The sequence below is a fragment of the Malurus melanocephalus genome, unplaced genomic scaffold (genome assembly GCF_030028575.1).
Source record: "Malurus melanocephalus ecotype Western Australia unplaced genomic scaffold, MMel_1.1 scaffold_86, whole genome shotgun sequence".
Lineage (NCBI taxonomy): Eukaryota > Metazoa > Chordata > Aves > Passeriformes > Maluridae > Malurus > Malurus melanocephalus.
Window position 1 is genome coordinate 2,184,139 of NW_026623318.1, and position 15,607 is coordinate 2,199,745.

General features: G+C 51.0%; 1 protein-coding gene across 3 annotated transcripts in view; it reads right to left on the reverse strand.

Annotated features, from left to right (window-relative positions):
• Window positions 1-15,607, reverse strand: part of RNF43 (ring finger protein 43) — a 59,884-nt gene that overhangs the window by 15,717 nt on the left and 28,560 nt on the right. For all 3 annotated transcript variants that reach the window (XM_057367950.1, XM_057367948.1, XM_057367947.1), the window contains one exon: window positions 3,774-3,896. In XM_057367950.1, coding sequence (XP_057223933.1) covers window positions 3,774-3,896 — 123 coding nt within the window. The remainder of the gene's footprint in view (window positions 1-3,773; window positions 3,897-15,607) is intronic.

Sequence of the window (15,607 nt, forward strand, 5' to 3'; positions counted from 1 at the left end):
GAGCCAAGGGATGGGGCATTGCCGAGCCAAGGGATGGGGCATTGCTGAGCCAAGGGATGGGGCATCGCTGAGCCAAGGGATGGGGCATTGCTGAGACAAGGGATGGGGCATCTCTGAGCCAAAGGATGGGGCATTGCTGAGACAAGGGATGGGGCAGGGCTGAGCTAAGGGATGGGGCATCGCTGAGCCAAGGGATGGGGCAGGGCTGAGCTAAGGGATGGGGCATCTCTGAGCCAAAGGATGGGGCATTGCTGAGCCGAGGGAAAGGGCTTTGCCGAGCCAAGGGATGGGGCATTCCCGGCACGGCAGAGCAGGATCAGCTCCATCCCTTGCTCCCAGGGCACCTCAGCCTGACTCTGGAGATAGGGATGGGAATGGAAATGCATGTACTTTGGAAGAGGCAGTGGTGGAGATTCAGAGCTGCTGATAGGGTTTGACACTCATGGGGAAGCTGGAAAAGTGGGATCAAGGCTTGGGACAGGGATCAGAGACTGGGATCAAAGGAGCCTCAGTGTTTGCTAATACTGAAGAGGACTCTCAGGGAKTGACTTCCACCTGACAGTCAGGCTTGGATGAACAACAAACAGCTCTACAAAGACTTTATCTGCTAAAGACACTGACTRTGGGGCAGTGAACAACTGGGACTGGACAAGTGACTTTTCCCAACAACCTTCTGATTCCTGTTGMAAAGGACACAACTTCTGGTGACCAGAGACAGAGCCCAGGGAACAGCTGGAGCTGGGCCAGGGTAGGGTCAGGCTGGAGATCAGGGGAAGGTTCTTCTGTCCCCAAAGGGTGCTGACACTGCCCAGGCTCCCCAGGGAATGGTCCCAGCCCCGAGGCTGCCAGAACTCCAGGAGCGTTTGGACAAGGCTCTCAGGATCATAGTGGGATTGTTGGACGGTCTGGGCAGGACCAGGACCTGGACTCCATGATTGCTGTGGGTCTCCTCCAACACAGGTTATTCTATGATTCTGTTGAAGCCTTTCACAACCTGTTTGCTGCAACTATTTTCTCAGTGCTTGCTGTCTTTGTGCTGAATCTTGTCAGCTACATGGCACAGCCAAGCTCCCTCTTTGAGAACTGAAACCCTTCTGGTGCAAATATGTATTTACACTATGATTTTGGAGGCTTCAGCAGTCTGTCAATCAGACTTGCAATCACTGCTTCACTCAGAAATAAAAAAAAAAGCCACCAAAAAATTACTAATGGAAATTAGGAACAAAAATTAATTACTTTGGATTTATTGCAGAGGTCCTTCCCATGCCCTCCTCTCCTTCAATGCCTTCCCTGCTGGTTTGAGCTTTGGATGCTGAAGCAGTGATAGAATTTAGGAAGCAGGGAAATGCCTCAGGTGGCTGTTGGGAGTTCTCCTCGTGCTGGGCTGGCCAKGGCTGTCCGTGTGCAGGGCTTGGCTGGGTGACAGCTGAAGTAGAGATTGTGATAACACTCTGCACATGGCTATTTTTATCATCATTGATACAGTGCTGCAATTCCACATGCAAAGCTCTGCCCAAAGACACACTTGCCAGGAAAAGGAGSCTCCTGCTCCAGCCAGCACCAGCAACATCCCAGAGCAATACTGTGCTCCTGAGGTCCTGGGATTTTGAAGAAAAGATCTTGGCATTCCTGCCCATGGTAGAGGCTTGGAAAGGTCCCTTGCAATCCCAGTCTGTGATTCTGTGATTCTTTGATCTGTATGATGTTGGAGGGAAGAAGCTTGGCAGAGGGTTCAGAAGGATGGAGAGGCAGACAGGCAGGAATTGCAGGGGGTGCAGGATCCAAGATMCAAGGCAGAGTTCAGGGATATGGCCAGCTTAAGGAGCATCTGTTGTATTTCATGGCTTAACTACTCCTGCTTGTGAGAGAGGAACTGTGAGCCTTCCCGGGTGAGATCTGAGAGCAGGAACACCTTCAGGATGGCAGCTGGAGCTCAAAATCCATTGCTGGATTTGGCTCTGGTAACAGGGAAGTGATGACTGGTGGCCAGTGCACTGCCAGGCCAACAAGTGAACTGAGGKGTTTGTTTGCTTTGGGGCCTTTAGTGGTCCTGGAGAAGGGATCAAGGTGGGTGGGCAGAGGGGCAGCARTGCACCGTGTCTGGTACCCCCTGTGCCAACCTTGCTCAGCTGATCCTGGGGGTCGGGGACACATTGGTACTTCCAGTGCTGTGATCAGCCTCCAAGATGAAGGACAAAACCTGGAATCCCAAAACCCYAGAATGGTTTGGGCTGGAAAAGGACCTTACAGCTCATCTYATTCCAACCCCTGCCATGGGCAGGGATACCTTCCACCAGACYAGACTGCTCCAAGCCCYATCCAACACGGCCTAAGTTTTGAAACTTTTTAAGGTTCTGAAATGGAAGATGGCCCTTTGCAGCTGCCCCTTCCTTGTGTTCATGATCCTCTRCAGCAGCTGCACTGACCAAAGAGCCACTGCTGCCCTGCCCCAACTCCTGGGGCATCCTGGCACCACTGTCATGTGACGGTCATGTCTGGATGGACATGGGAGAGCTGGAGGCACCTGCCCAGCCCTTTTCCTCAGGTCTGTCACAAGCTGCCAGGTGAGCCCAGGACATTTTCCAGGCGGGGGGAACTGACAGCAGGTTGACAACTCCCTCACACTGGCTCGTGCCAACAGCTGGCACCAGCTCCAGAGCAGCAGAAACCCAAATGTGGGCTGGGCAACCCAGGAATGGATAAGCACTGCTGTCTGGCTGCCAGTGCAGCCAGGGAAACCAGCCCTGGGATGGCAAATCCAGCATGGCATCACAACCCTTTCCTTGCTTTTGTTGCCACAGCCTTTGTGAAAAAACCCTGCTGTAAAGGAGCAAGCACTGGGTTTGAGTTTTGCCTGCCCTCCAGCCAAGCTGCAGGGGACATGGAAAAGGACCCTGTCCTCATTCCCACTAGGTCACTTCCAGCAGGAAGAACGCAACAGGGTGAAATCACCTGAAGACAATCCAGGTAAAGCCAAGAAAAGCTAAACAAGGGGGTTTTCATGCTTGTACAACGCTTGTGGAAAACAGTGTTGGTACAAAGACAATCAAAAGAAAAAGCCAATGCCATCCTTATCCATAAAACCTTATCAGTCACAAAGATTTCTTAAAATGACCCTCGTTCTTACCTRACTTCCTTATTACCAGAGAATTGGACCAGTGACCTCAGCGTTTGGCACAAGAACTGCTGTTTCACTGAGGTGCCTGATCCAAGGACCTCTGAGATCTCCCAGGGCCCGAGCTGTTAAGGAGTCATGACCCACCACTTGTTCAGCTGGTCTGCATTTATCTCATTGCTCAGCACTGACTCCTCTCATGCCTCATCCAGTGAGGTACTGCAGCATTACTTTTGGAAACASGGCCACACAAGATGTTTTGTGTGTCCATGTTTTCCCACAGGCTGGGGAACACAGAGAAACACAAATCCCCTCACAGGCCAGGGAGCAATGTGAGGCTGTRAAACAGGAAGGGTATGAGGCTGCCAGGCAGCAAAGAGTGGGACTTTGGGGTAAGGTCTGAGCATCCCAGGTTAGGGGGAACTCCACACCTTTTACAAAGTCAGGCAGTCCAAAAGGTGGAGGGATGGGYGTTTGGGATGGCTGGCTCAGCACCTCTCCCATAGGACCCCTTCTGTCAAGGACCTTGCTCTGTCCTTGTTCTTTTCTCTGCTTCCCAACAGCTTTCCCACCTTGCTGCCTCTTCCTGCCCTTTTCTTTGCTGCACCCCAGGTTGCAATTCCCAGGCTCGCGCCATTCCAGGAATTTTTGCACTTACCTTGTTAGCCAGGGACAGACAGGGGTTGGGATCCCGATCYGGCTGCTCCAGCTTGACGATGGTGATGAATCCCGATTCCGTGTGTTCATCCTCGCTGGTGTTGCACAGGGACAGAGGGTGGGACTGTGGGACAAAAGCAAGGGGATACTCAGATCCTGGGGCTCAGCACTGCAAAGGGGGCTCAAGCCCATCCTGCAAACCCTCTGGACCTGCCCAGAGGTGTAGGACCCCTGTTGCTGGGCACCACAACACCACTACATCCCATGGCCCTGCCCGAGCCAATGAGGCTTTGAATGCCACAAAAAAAACAGTCACTGCACATGCTGGGTGTCTCCACAGCTACTTCAATCACCACAGTGTCCCCCCAGCCTGGCTGGACTCTGTGGAAATGGAAACCACAGCTGTGCCCCCAAGCTGTGCCCCACTGGTCCTGCTGGCACTGGGCTGCCCAGGAAGGTGGCTGGCAGACATTCCCCCTCAATCCCGGGGTTATACCTGTTAGAAAAGTGCCAGAAATGCTGCTTACAATGCCAGGGGAGGGATTTTTGCTKCCTGTGCAGTGATACAAACCAGCACCAACTTCACATCCACAAGCACTGGCTCTGCAGAGTTTGGAGGCACCACAAAGCCACAGAGCTGCTTTTGGTAGCACCAAGTCTTGRGCATCAAACAAGAACAGATCTAGCAAAACCATGAAAGTGAGTTAAAATCATCAAATCCTAAAATCACTGCATGGAGACCAACGAGTTCTAATGTCTAATGCAAATGTCTGTGGCTATGAGTTTGTATTCAGCTCCTAATCACRACTGGATCTGCTTAAAACAAAAGTAAAAGCAGAGTATCTCAGTAAAATTTGAACTATTTTAAAATAAAAGTTCACATCCTTTTGTCAAAACCAACCCAACCCAAACCATTTYATGATTCCGTGATTAATGATGAACACCAGGAATATGAGCAATGGGCCAAGCTTCTGCAGCTCCAAATTTGTRTGGGGAGCATATGGAAAATGCTGGCAGCTGCTCTCGAGTAAGACACAGATAATAATCCTGGAGAAGCCCTGCTGAGGAATGCTGGTCCCTGCACCTGAGACCCTTCCCACGTGGGCAGCTGTCACAGAGCTGTGGCAGTGGTTATTCAGTGCCAGGCCCCCACCAGACACAGATCAGGTTGGAGGCTGAGCCTGGGAGCCTGCTCAGCACCCCGCAGTGCCCAGGGGCAGCTCAGGGGGTTCCTGGGGCAGGGACACAGCCGCACACCCCACTCATCTCTGCTCCACACCATCTCTTCTCTCTTCCCACCAGCTCCTTCTCCTCTTCATTGCTCCAGCAGCAGAACAGCAGCAAGACCTGACTCTTATTTTCTACATCCTACAACAGCATTTCTTGGCAATTCCACCGCTCCATCCCAGGCATTATGAGTGAGGGATTCTGGCTGCACATCATGCTCACAGGACAAGAGCAGACTCAAATAATAATCTAAGGATGATGCAGAAAAACAAGTATAATTTGACTTCTCATACACCTTGTGTGACTGTGGCTGCAGAGTCAGGATCCCTTGCTCCCTCCTGGATCTGTGGCTGCAGATGGGCCCCCAGGCAGAGCATCCTCCTCTCTGCTGGGCTGGGCAYCTCTGCAGCTCTGACTGCCACAGCCATGGAGCCACTGCTCCTTACAGAACCTTTTCTGAGCTATGAGATAAAAAATCCCATTGCTGGAGAGAGGAGGTATGTTCATATCCAAAATCAGAGAGGCTTCGTGCATGCTGCCTAAATCCCACCACAGTCCTAATCCAGGATTCCCTGCTCCCAGGGGCTCCAGGTCAGCAGAGTCACTTCAGTGTTGTTATGCTGGACCCCACAGTGCTGCTCCAGCTGGGGGTCCCAGGTGGAATTCACATTGCTGCCCTGCCAGATCCTTCTCCAGGACWGTCCCTGCTGGCTCTGTGCTCCTGGGATTAGCTGGCAGGGTTTGGAACCACTGTTGAGTGATCCAAGCCTGCAGCTCTGGCCACACTCTGGCCTGGGTAAGACACTGTCAGCCTGTGATCCCCTGGCTTTGTCACTCCATCTGTCTCTGTCCCCACATCCTTCCTGTCACCCCTTCAAGGAAGATGCAGAGCTCCTCCTCATCCCTATCTTCTTACTATCACCCATTTGCTTTCCCGTTTCCTTATCCTATGGCTTCTCTGTATTTTCTACCTTTTCTCCCCATAGTGCCACTCCTAAAATACTGAACTTCACCTTTTTAACTGCCCCTTGCCACCTTTYGTACTTTATTCCCACTGGATCCACCACTTCCACACCAACCCATCCCTCCCAGCATCACACTCAGGCTGAGCAGCAGAAACAGGGAAAGGTCCTGGGGAATCTGCTGTGGAGAGGTGCCCAATTCCCACTTRGGAGCTTTATGTATCAATCAGGAGGGAAAGAAGGTGATCCTGAGAGGTCATCTAGCCCACTCTGCTGCCTGAAGGCAGGATCAGCCAGGCCTAAAACATTCCTCAGAAACACTTGCTCAACCTGTTTTCAAGACCTCCAAAAAGGGGGACTCCTCACCCACTGGAAGACTCCCTCTCCTCCACACTTGACAGTGTCTCCCAGTRCCTCACTGGAGTCTGTTCTGCTCCAGTCTGAGCCCATTAATTGTCACTGAATCAACCATACCCATGGAAAAGAGGTTATTCATGGGGGGAAGTTTTCTCCCCAAGGATTCTTTAAATATTTCTGTTTCTGTTCACCAATGAGTCCTGAGGGACAAGGGCTGAAAAAGGACTCARGAGAAAGTACTCAGTTTTCCCTGTAAGGGAACTCAGAGCACTTACCATGCTTCCTTCATGGGGGATGAATCAAAATTTGATCTGATCTGAAGTAGCTGGAAAAATGTTATAACCAACCTGTAAGGCTGGCATGGAAAAGGGGAAGAGAACAGGACAAGAGAGTGTTCCACAAAGGGCTGGAGAAAAATCCTGGACTAAACTCTTCACTACCTTGACCACAATCCCAGAAAAACTGCAGGTAACAAATACCAAACTGCATTTGAAGAAGCTGAGAGTGATGCAGAGAATGGCAGATTTGGCAGATAATCCTGACTTCCCTGCCAGAAAGAAACGCCAGGTTAAAAAAAACAGGCTAATGAAGAGAAAGGAAGAATTAACAGCACTTTGGAGAAGGAAAGGGATGGTTCACAGAGCCACAGGGTTCCTAAAAGCAGTCAGTGAGTGTGGGAATAAAGGCAGTTCCATCAATGCCAGACTCTGGTGTCTCCTCTCCTGTTCTCCTCCGGGGTCAAGGCTATGGAAGACGATGGAATATTCTGCAGTATTGCCCAGGAAGAGGGACTTGGGACCCTTGAGGAACAGGGTAAGGGGGAATGGCTCCCCACTGCCAGRKGRCAGGGATGGATGGGATATTGGGAMGGAATTGTTCCCTGGGAGGGTGGRSAGRCCCTGGCACAGGGTGCMCAGAGCAGCTGTGGCTGCCCCTGGATCCCTGGCAGTGCCCAAGGCCAGGCTGGACATTGGRGCTKGGAGCAGCCTGGGACAGTGGGAGGTGTCCMTGCCATGGCAGGGCGGGTGATGAGATGGGCTTTAAGGTCTCTTCCAACCCAAACCATTCCATGGTTCTATGAYSTTCAGAACCAAAAAGAGAAAAAAAGCAGGGCAGCTTTTACAATGAACTCACCAGGACAGTCCCAAGGCAAATTGTGTTGTCCAAATATTCACAAACCACTTGGAAAAGGTTCTCATGATACTGAGTGATGGAGTGATACAAGATATCAAAATATGCAAATATGAAAAATTTATCCAGGTATTTTACACAAGGATGAGCTCTAGGTGAGCTGTTAATGAACAGGAAAGGGCTTGGAGTCACTGTGGGGAGTTTTATGGAAACCGTTGTTGAATCATCCAAAGCAGACAGAAAGCAAACAGGCATTACTGTAAAAAACAAATGAAAAATTAAAATCTACCAGATAAAGCTGCAGTGTGTCAATATCTCGACTATTACAAGGAGTCCTGCTTACCCCATCTTAAACAGAGATTTTTTTAAAAATGATTAAGTGAACAAGAATTCTTCAGCTTAGGAGAGGTGAGATATGTTAAAGCTACAGAAACTCATTAAAAATATGGAGAATTCACAGATCAAAGTACCAAGAAGAGCTGTTAAATGCAAAGATGGGGACACCAGCCTGGCTGTGGGCACAGCCTGCTGCACGTGRAGGGCTGCAGAGGACCATTTGGGATTTGCCTGTTCCCTGCACATTTTGGGACTGCAGGAGAACTGCACACACGGGGCTCTGCACTTGTCAGGCAGCACCACGGACTGCACGCTCACCTCCCCACTAGACGACTTTTGCCATGAATATTTCATCTAGGAACCAAATTCCAGAATAAAGCTGGGATTCATGGTCAGTGCCAGAGAACTGGGAGAGCCTCTGTCCCCAGCACATCAGCAGAGCCAGCTGCTGCCTTATCTGTGGGACAGTGCTGTGCCTTCTGGCTGTGTCCCAGCAMCAGTTCTCCTTCCCTCCTCTCGTTGGCATTCCAGCAATCCCATGTGAGATTTTGAGGCAACGCTCACACATGCAGGGCCAGGAGAAGAGTGAAAGGGTTTTGATCAGGACAGCAAAGCCTCCCCCATCACAGTTCATGCCAGGACCATTCTCCAAGTGCCACAKCCTGGAGTGGATGAAATGCCTTGTGGAAAAGCTCCTTCATAGATGAGCTACAGCCAAAGCAGCAATGAAGGGATGAGCCTGAAGCCTGTGGCACCACAATGGCACCTTTGGGGCCGCAGAGCATCTTGGACATCGTCCTGCTATGTGCATGAGTCCACGGGAGACACCCAGTGCCCACTGCCCTGCTGGCTTCACCCAGCTGTGTCATGTCACTGTGGCACAGCATGAGCTCCTGAGGCAGGGTATGACATTCCTGTATTTGTGGGAATGACTRCCTCAAGACATCTCTTCCCTAAGGGAATTCTATCAGTGAGCCTCTGAGCTAAATGAGGTTTATATTCCTTCTCAGGCTTCAGAAGGCAAGTGGAGTGGTCTCCTACCACCCTCTCCATCTCTGCTGCTAACACTGGCCTGCCTGGGAGAATTACTGGGCAAGATCCTGTGCTGGGTCTACAAGGAGATGGAGACAAGGCACCTGAGATGGGATTTCTGTGGGAAGGAGCAGGGCAGATGTTCCAGCTCTGAGAGCCAGCTGTGCACCCTCTCAGTGCATCTCCCAGAGGTGTCAGAGCACAGGCACTATCCCAGCTGCTGGCACAGGGAAACCTCCAGGGACCTCGCACGGCTGAGGYGGAACAGCCACGTGCACTTCTCAGTCACTGCAGAATGCTCCTGACAGCAACACTGCCCTGCTGGGACACCCCAGTCACCAGAACCTCCTCTCCCAGCCTGTCCAAAGCTCAGCCTGGCAGGAGGCTGGAGCTAGGTGGGGATCCATCAGACTCTTCTCCCACAAGTGACAGGACAAGAGGAAATAGCTCCAAGTTGTGCCAAGGGAGGTTCAGGCTGGACATTAGCAAGAATTTCTTCATGTCAGGTTGGCAGGGGATGCCCAGGGAAGTGGTGGAGTCCCTCTCCCTGGAGGAGTCCAAGGAAGGCCTGGACGTGGCACTCTGTGGTCTGGGCTGGGTGACAAGGTGGGGATCAGGCACAGGTTGGACTTGATGGTCTTGAGGTCTTTTCCAAAAAGGATTCTGTGGTTCTGTGATTAATGCTGTGTGAGTGTCTTTATTCCTGTAAGAGAGGCTCTTCCCAATTCACCTGAACTCTCCATGTTTATCAGCTGAACAGGAGCCCCTCTTACCCCAAAACCATTCCACACTACAGAGAGATACAGCTGCAGGAATGACAGGACACTAGCACAGGAATAGGGGTGCTGCCAGGAGGCCAAAACACAGTGACAGCGGAGCTGGGAAGTGCTGTGGGGCACTGCTAGAAGGACATTGGGATGATGAGGAGAGGTGGGGAAGGGAGATGAAGTGGATTTTAGCCACAAAGAAGATGGAAATGGCTGGCTGGAAAAGATTAGCAGAGTGTTTCAAGAGGCCCAAGGAAAAATTGTCACTTCCATGACTCCTGGGCATGAAGCTCAGCCATCAGGATATGGGGCTTTTTAATTTACCTGCTTAAAGTTTTAATAGCTGTTATAACAGCAAACACACCTTCCCCACATGTGAGTCACAGACAAACACGTTCACTGATAACAAATGCATTATTCTTAGAGAGACTCAGGTCCTACCTCAACGTGCAAACAGCTCAGACAACTGAGTCCCCTGAAGGAGTGGCCAGAGGTGGGAGAGGAGACAAAGGACCTACAAGGTGCCAGTGAAATAATACTCCTGTGCTTCTGCCCTTACCCGCGCTCATGAGCCTTGCTGCCTTTGGCCTGAGACAAGGGTCAGCAGGGCCTGACAGTTTGATATAACAAATCAGTCCCTAATCAAGAAATGACTGTTTCCCTCTCYTTTTCATTACCAAGCTGGTGCAACAAAGAGCAGTGCTGAACCCAAGAGGGATGTTTATTTGATTATCACACATGCGGGATTAGATGGTTTAGGTGAAGCGTGGATCTTTTTTTGTCACTTTCTGCAGCTCCCTGAAAGGAGTTCAGAGCCAGGTGGGGGTCCAGCTCTGCTCCCAGGGAACAAGGAACAGGACAAGAAGAAATGGCCTCAAACTGCACCAAGGGAGGGTCAGATGGGACATCAGGAGAATTTCTCCATGGAAAGGGTTGTCAGGCAYTGGAAGGTGCCCAGGGAGGTTTGGAGTCCCCATCCCTGGAGGTGTCCAGGGAACACCTGGACATGGCACACAGTGCTCTGGGCTGGGGACAAGGTRGGGGTCAGGCCCACGCTGGATTCAATGGTCTTGGAGGACTTTTCCAACCTAAATTATTCCCGTGGGGTAGGAGAAAACTCTCATACACCCCTTAGTGACACCTCTGCTGAARTCTGCTCTCCTGTGGACAGAGAGATCCCACATGAGAAGTGTCACTTCTGCTGACCCAGCCACCTTGAGAATTATATGGATTGGTGAGGAAATCTCTGGCAAAATTCCGTAACAATGTCTGGTTAAACTGTCTCTGTCTGGTCCACACATCCATGCTGGAGAATCAAAGGCAAAGGGAGGTTCTGGTCAGCCCTGACTCACGGCACTAAATGAAAGTAAAGGCAAGCTGGCCCAAGTCACGGGAGAACAGCTCATGCTCCTCTGCCTCCAAGCACTCTAAAGGCAGTCTGGATCCCAAATCCCACAGAGAGCATCCAACCCATGCTGACCTGCTCACCTCACACACCGTGGAGGGCCCAGCCTGTCCCTACTCCAGAGCCATCTCCGTACCTGAAGACCCTTTCACAGGACACTCTGCACTGTGCTGGCAGTCGCTGGGAGGCTGGAGCTGTCCCACAAAATTCACATGAGTCCWGTCCCTCTGCAGCCCCTGAAGCACTGGCAAAGCCCAAGCTGTGCTGGCAGCTCTCCGACTTCTCCAAGCACAAAGTACTGTCCCTTGGGACCAGCTCAGGGGTGACACAGACACAYAGGACTCCCATAACTAGTCTGTGAAGCACCTGAGACAGCTGTGACCCTGARAGCAGCTCTGCAGTGATGTGCCACAGAGACTCACCCAAACCCAGAGCACTTCCCTGCAAACGCTACACCTTCCTCAACTGCCAACTATATACAACAGGTTTCCAAGTTAAAACCTTGACAAGTGATGCCACAGAGCATTCTTGATCTTCTGAAAAGGAGAGAGCAGATCTAGAAGAGCAAAGACTGGCAAGGAAATTCCTTTTGGGGCAAATTAGGCAACAATTTCTTCTGAAGGATCACACATCTCCACGAGGGCTGAACTGCTCCTGGAAAGAGACCACAGGGCTCTCTRGAAGTTGATATGGACTGGAAAAGGTCTCTGAAGATGAAATTCTGCAGCAGTGTTGCCTGAAGACGGCAGGACCCTTACGTGGCCCTGAACCACTGTTGTGGCCATTTCTGGAGAAACCAGCAATGGTGCAGGGAAGCTTTATCCGTTCACGAGTGAAATGTTTATTAGGAGCTGTTCTCACCAGGGAAAAGCCGCAGGCAGGAGATGGGCTTGGGGTGGAGGAGCCAGCACTGCTGAACCCTCCTGGCTGGCGCTAGGGGAGCGTTGCCTGATCCCTTCCCCCTCCATCTCACTGGGCTCCACGGCTGAGCCAGGTGCAGAACAAAAGGAAAGTAATGATTTAGTTATTGCTGCAGCGCCGAGGGTTTGAAGGTCAGGCGTTCAGCACAGCCCTGGCTGTATGGCCAGACCGTGCCTGCAGCCCTGCAGCCAGAGCTGCTCCGCAGGGGCCGGCGCTGCGCGGCTCCAGCTCCTGCGCGGGCACATGAAAGGCTTCTCTCTAATGTAATAACTGACGGCCTCTTCAGTGCCGTTTGAACTGTTTACAGACTGAGTTAACGATTACAGGCAATGTGTACCTTGGCTGCTGCCCAAAATTCTTACCCGCCCGTCAGATATTATCAAAGAGCCCTTCACTGCTGGCCTGGAGTCCTTCCAAAGCACAGCGCCGAAATGCCGGCATAGAGGAGGGGCCTTGGGTGCTCCATCGTGAAACCCAAGCTAGAAAGTCACAGATCTGCTCTGGAGAGGTGTCCTGGGATCTGGGTGCCAAGTCACGTAGAGACACAGGAACACCCGCGAGCTCCCTGAAGCCCGGGGGCACAGGCGGGTGGGCTCCTCCCTGCAGGACATCAGCCGTGGCTTTTGCGGTGCTGCCTTCCAGGCTTTCTTAGAGGACACCACACAACCCACGAGCTCTGGCTGTCCAGCCTYCCCTCCCTGCATGAGGTCGCTGCCATCCATACCTGGTTCTTTACACATAGCCTGGGTGGYTGTGTTAATGCTGGTGGTTACGCAGCTTAAAACTCCTCCTTCCAAAAGCATTTTCAATACCCTCATGCCTAAGAGTGAGGACAAGAACAAACCAGGTGGTGGGAGATTAGATAAAATCACTCCCATTGTTATTTGTAGCTGGAGAAATGCAGGTGTAGTTATAAAGTCTGGCTAGATTTGGGCTAGAAAACAAGCCCTAGCTCTTTGGGGCAAATTGCACCAGGTCTGGAAACCCCGTTGAAATGAAGGGATGAAATAAAGAACTGGCAAGCTGCTCTGATTACAGCTGGGTAAYACAGAGCCACATTCAAACAGCACTGAGGCTGCAGAGCAAACTGCTTCCGAGCAGGAAATTCCGCAGCTGCAGAGGAGGGTCCGACCTACCCACAGTCCTGCACCCACRGCCACCTGGGGAGGCTCAGCAAGGGCAGAAGGTAATCACTGCACCATGCTCTGCCCCTGGAAGGTCCTGTCAGAGACAACTTCCTAAATACAACTAGAGAAAAGAAATTAAGATCTCCATTTTAGACAGAAATGTGCCTCATGGTCCATCAGTCTCCCTCATCACCGAACTTTAGGCTGTAAAATGCTATTTAATGCTGTTCACCAGACCAGCTCTGCAGACTGTTATCGTAGCTTCAAGRGACCACCAAACCATTCTTCAAAAAATGCTGCTTCAGTCCGTTCCAGAGTTGCAAACTCCCAGCGACACCAGCAGTAGGAACTAATGCACCCCAATGCCTACCAGGAGCCTGTACAGTACTGGACTGCCATCACCCCAAAATTCCTGGTACAAAAAGCCAGGTGATAAAAGTATGAAACTTTAATTAAAATTTTGCTCCTGTGTTTCTAAAACGAGCTATTTTGTCCTGAACAAAAAAAAAAAAAGAAAATGCCTCTCTTTCACAGGCTCACAAGAGATGGAGTTTCCAAGAGATGCTTTACAGAGAAGGGCCTGATGCCTTCACGCTGTGCCAGTTCTGTCTTGAAATATTTTGGATGCCAGCAGGTCTTGGGCACAAGGACACAGACTGAACAGCTRAAGGAATAAATTATTTGCTTTTCAATCTCCCTTTGCACCGGCTTCCTGTTGTTTTATTGCTCAGATGTAGTTTTCTGYAGTAGGGATGAGCGAGAGGCTGGTGGAGGACACGAGTCTCTCTTGTTGGATGTTGTGTTTCCAGAAGACAGAAATGTAGATGCAAATACATTTGCTGTGATTTGATTCAATCAAACTTGCTGGTACAGTGCATTACACGACAGAAAGTGCTTCCTCCTACGCTTACTTGCTAAGACATGAGTTCAGGCCCTCTGGGATCTGCAATTCCCTGGCTGCTATCGATGACATCACTGACCTCTAAGGAGCTGCAGGAATGCCGAGAATGCAGCTCCGGGCTCCTGGGGATGCTGAGCTCATCYGCTGCTGCAGGAGGCACCAAAGATGGGGTGCCTGGGTCACACTCCTGCCTCACTTCCAACCAGCACTCACTGCTCTTCTTGAGGCCACACAACACCTGGGCACACGTGGCTACACCAGTTTCAACAGCAAAAGTGAAATTGCTTGAAAATTTCTTTCACTGATGTCTTCAGATGCTGAGCAGAAAYAAGAATTTCAGCACATGCACAAGGGGTCAGACCCCAAATTGACATCATCCTGTGACCTGGGCAGGAACTGATGCCCAGGAAGTTCTACCTGAATATGTGACAGAACTTCTTYCCTGTGTAGTGACCAAGCCCTGAACAGGCTGCCCAGGGAGGGTGTGGAGATATTCCAGACCCATCTTGACATAATCCTGTGCCCTGTGCTCTAGAATGACCCTGCTGAGCAGGGAGGTGGGACCAGGTGACCCACTGCGGCCCATTCCAGCATGACTGTTCTGGGATTCTGGGAAATCTGTGACCCAATTCTCACAAGTCAGCAGAGACCACTCACAGAGTGGTTTTCCACTTGATGGTCCACTTGGGATACCTTTCCAGCGTTACTGGAGTCACTGATCTGGGGGATATACCCAGAGCAGGCTGGTGAACAGCCTGAAGGATTTCACAAACACATCTCATTCCCTTTTTGCCCATTTATACTTCTCCCACAATATTCCCAGCAACTGACCTCCACAAAGGATTTCAGTGAAGTCTTTTTCTTGGACTAAAGGTAATTTCACAGGAGACTTCCAAACGTGACCACCATTACCATGCTTGCCGCATCCTGGGGACCCTGATCACCAAAGATCACGGAATCCCAGAATGGTTTGGTTTAGGTTGGAAGAGATCGTGGAGACCATTTTGTTCCACCCCCTGCCATCAGCAGGGACACCTTCCACCAGACGAGGTTGCCCCACGGTATCACATGTGTTTGAAGAGCTGAGCTGGCAAGGAGCTTGAAGCAGGTAATTGTGAAACTTCCCTGATTTCCAGCYTGTTGGAAGCCTCTGGAGACTCCACCATTCACCCCCAAAGGGAATATCTCCACATAGAGGCTCTTAGGGACAGGGAGACGACACAGGTCTTGCCCCAGGACTCAACAGTCTGAGGCCAAAAATATGGAGAAATTTCCATTTCCAGGCACCACTGCTGCAGCATCCAGAGCAGCACAAAGCAGTGAACATGCAGGATGAAGGACAAACAGGGCAGAAAGTGAAATCATTTCCCTGCTCAACAGAGTGAGATCCAATGGATGCCCTACCCACTGTCTTCATTCAAGACCCCCAATAATTTGACCAAACATTCCTTTGAAATGACTGAGCTCTCCCAGCTGTTTTACTCCAAGGAATGGGAAGGGAGCCACTCACAGCCCGTTTGTTCAGGGCAGTGAAAGAAGGYTGAGCTGTGACATCACCCCCACTGCAGGATCCAGCCCTTGCCAACCCGTATCTCTGGGTGATATGTGTGCTGGGATAATGAGAACATCCGGAGAAGTTCAGAAAAGAGAAAGTCCTCCTGCTTACAGG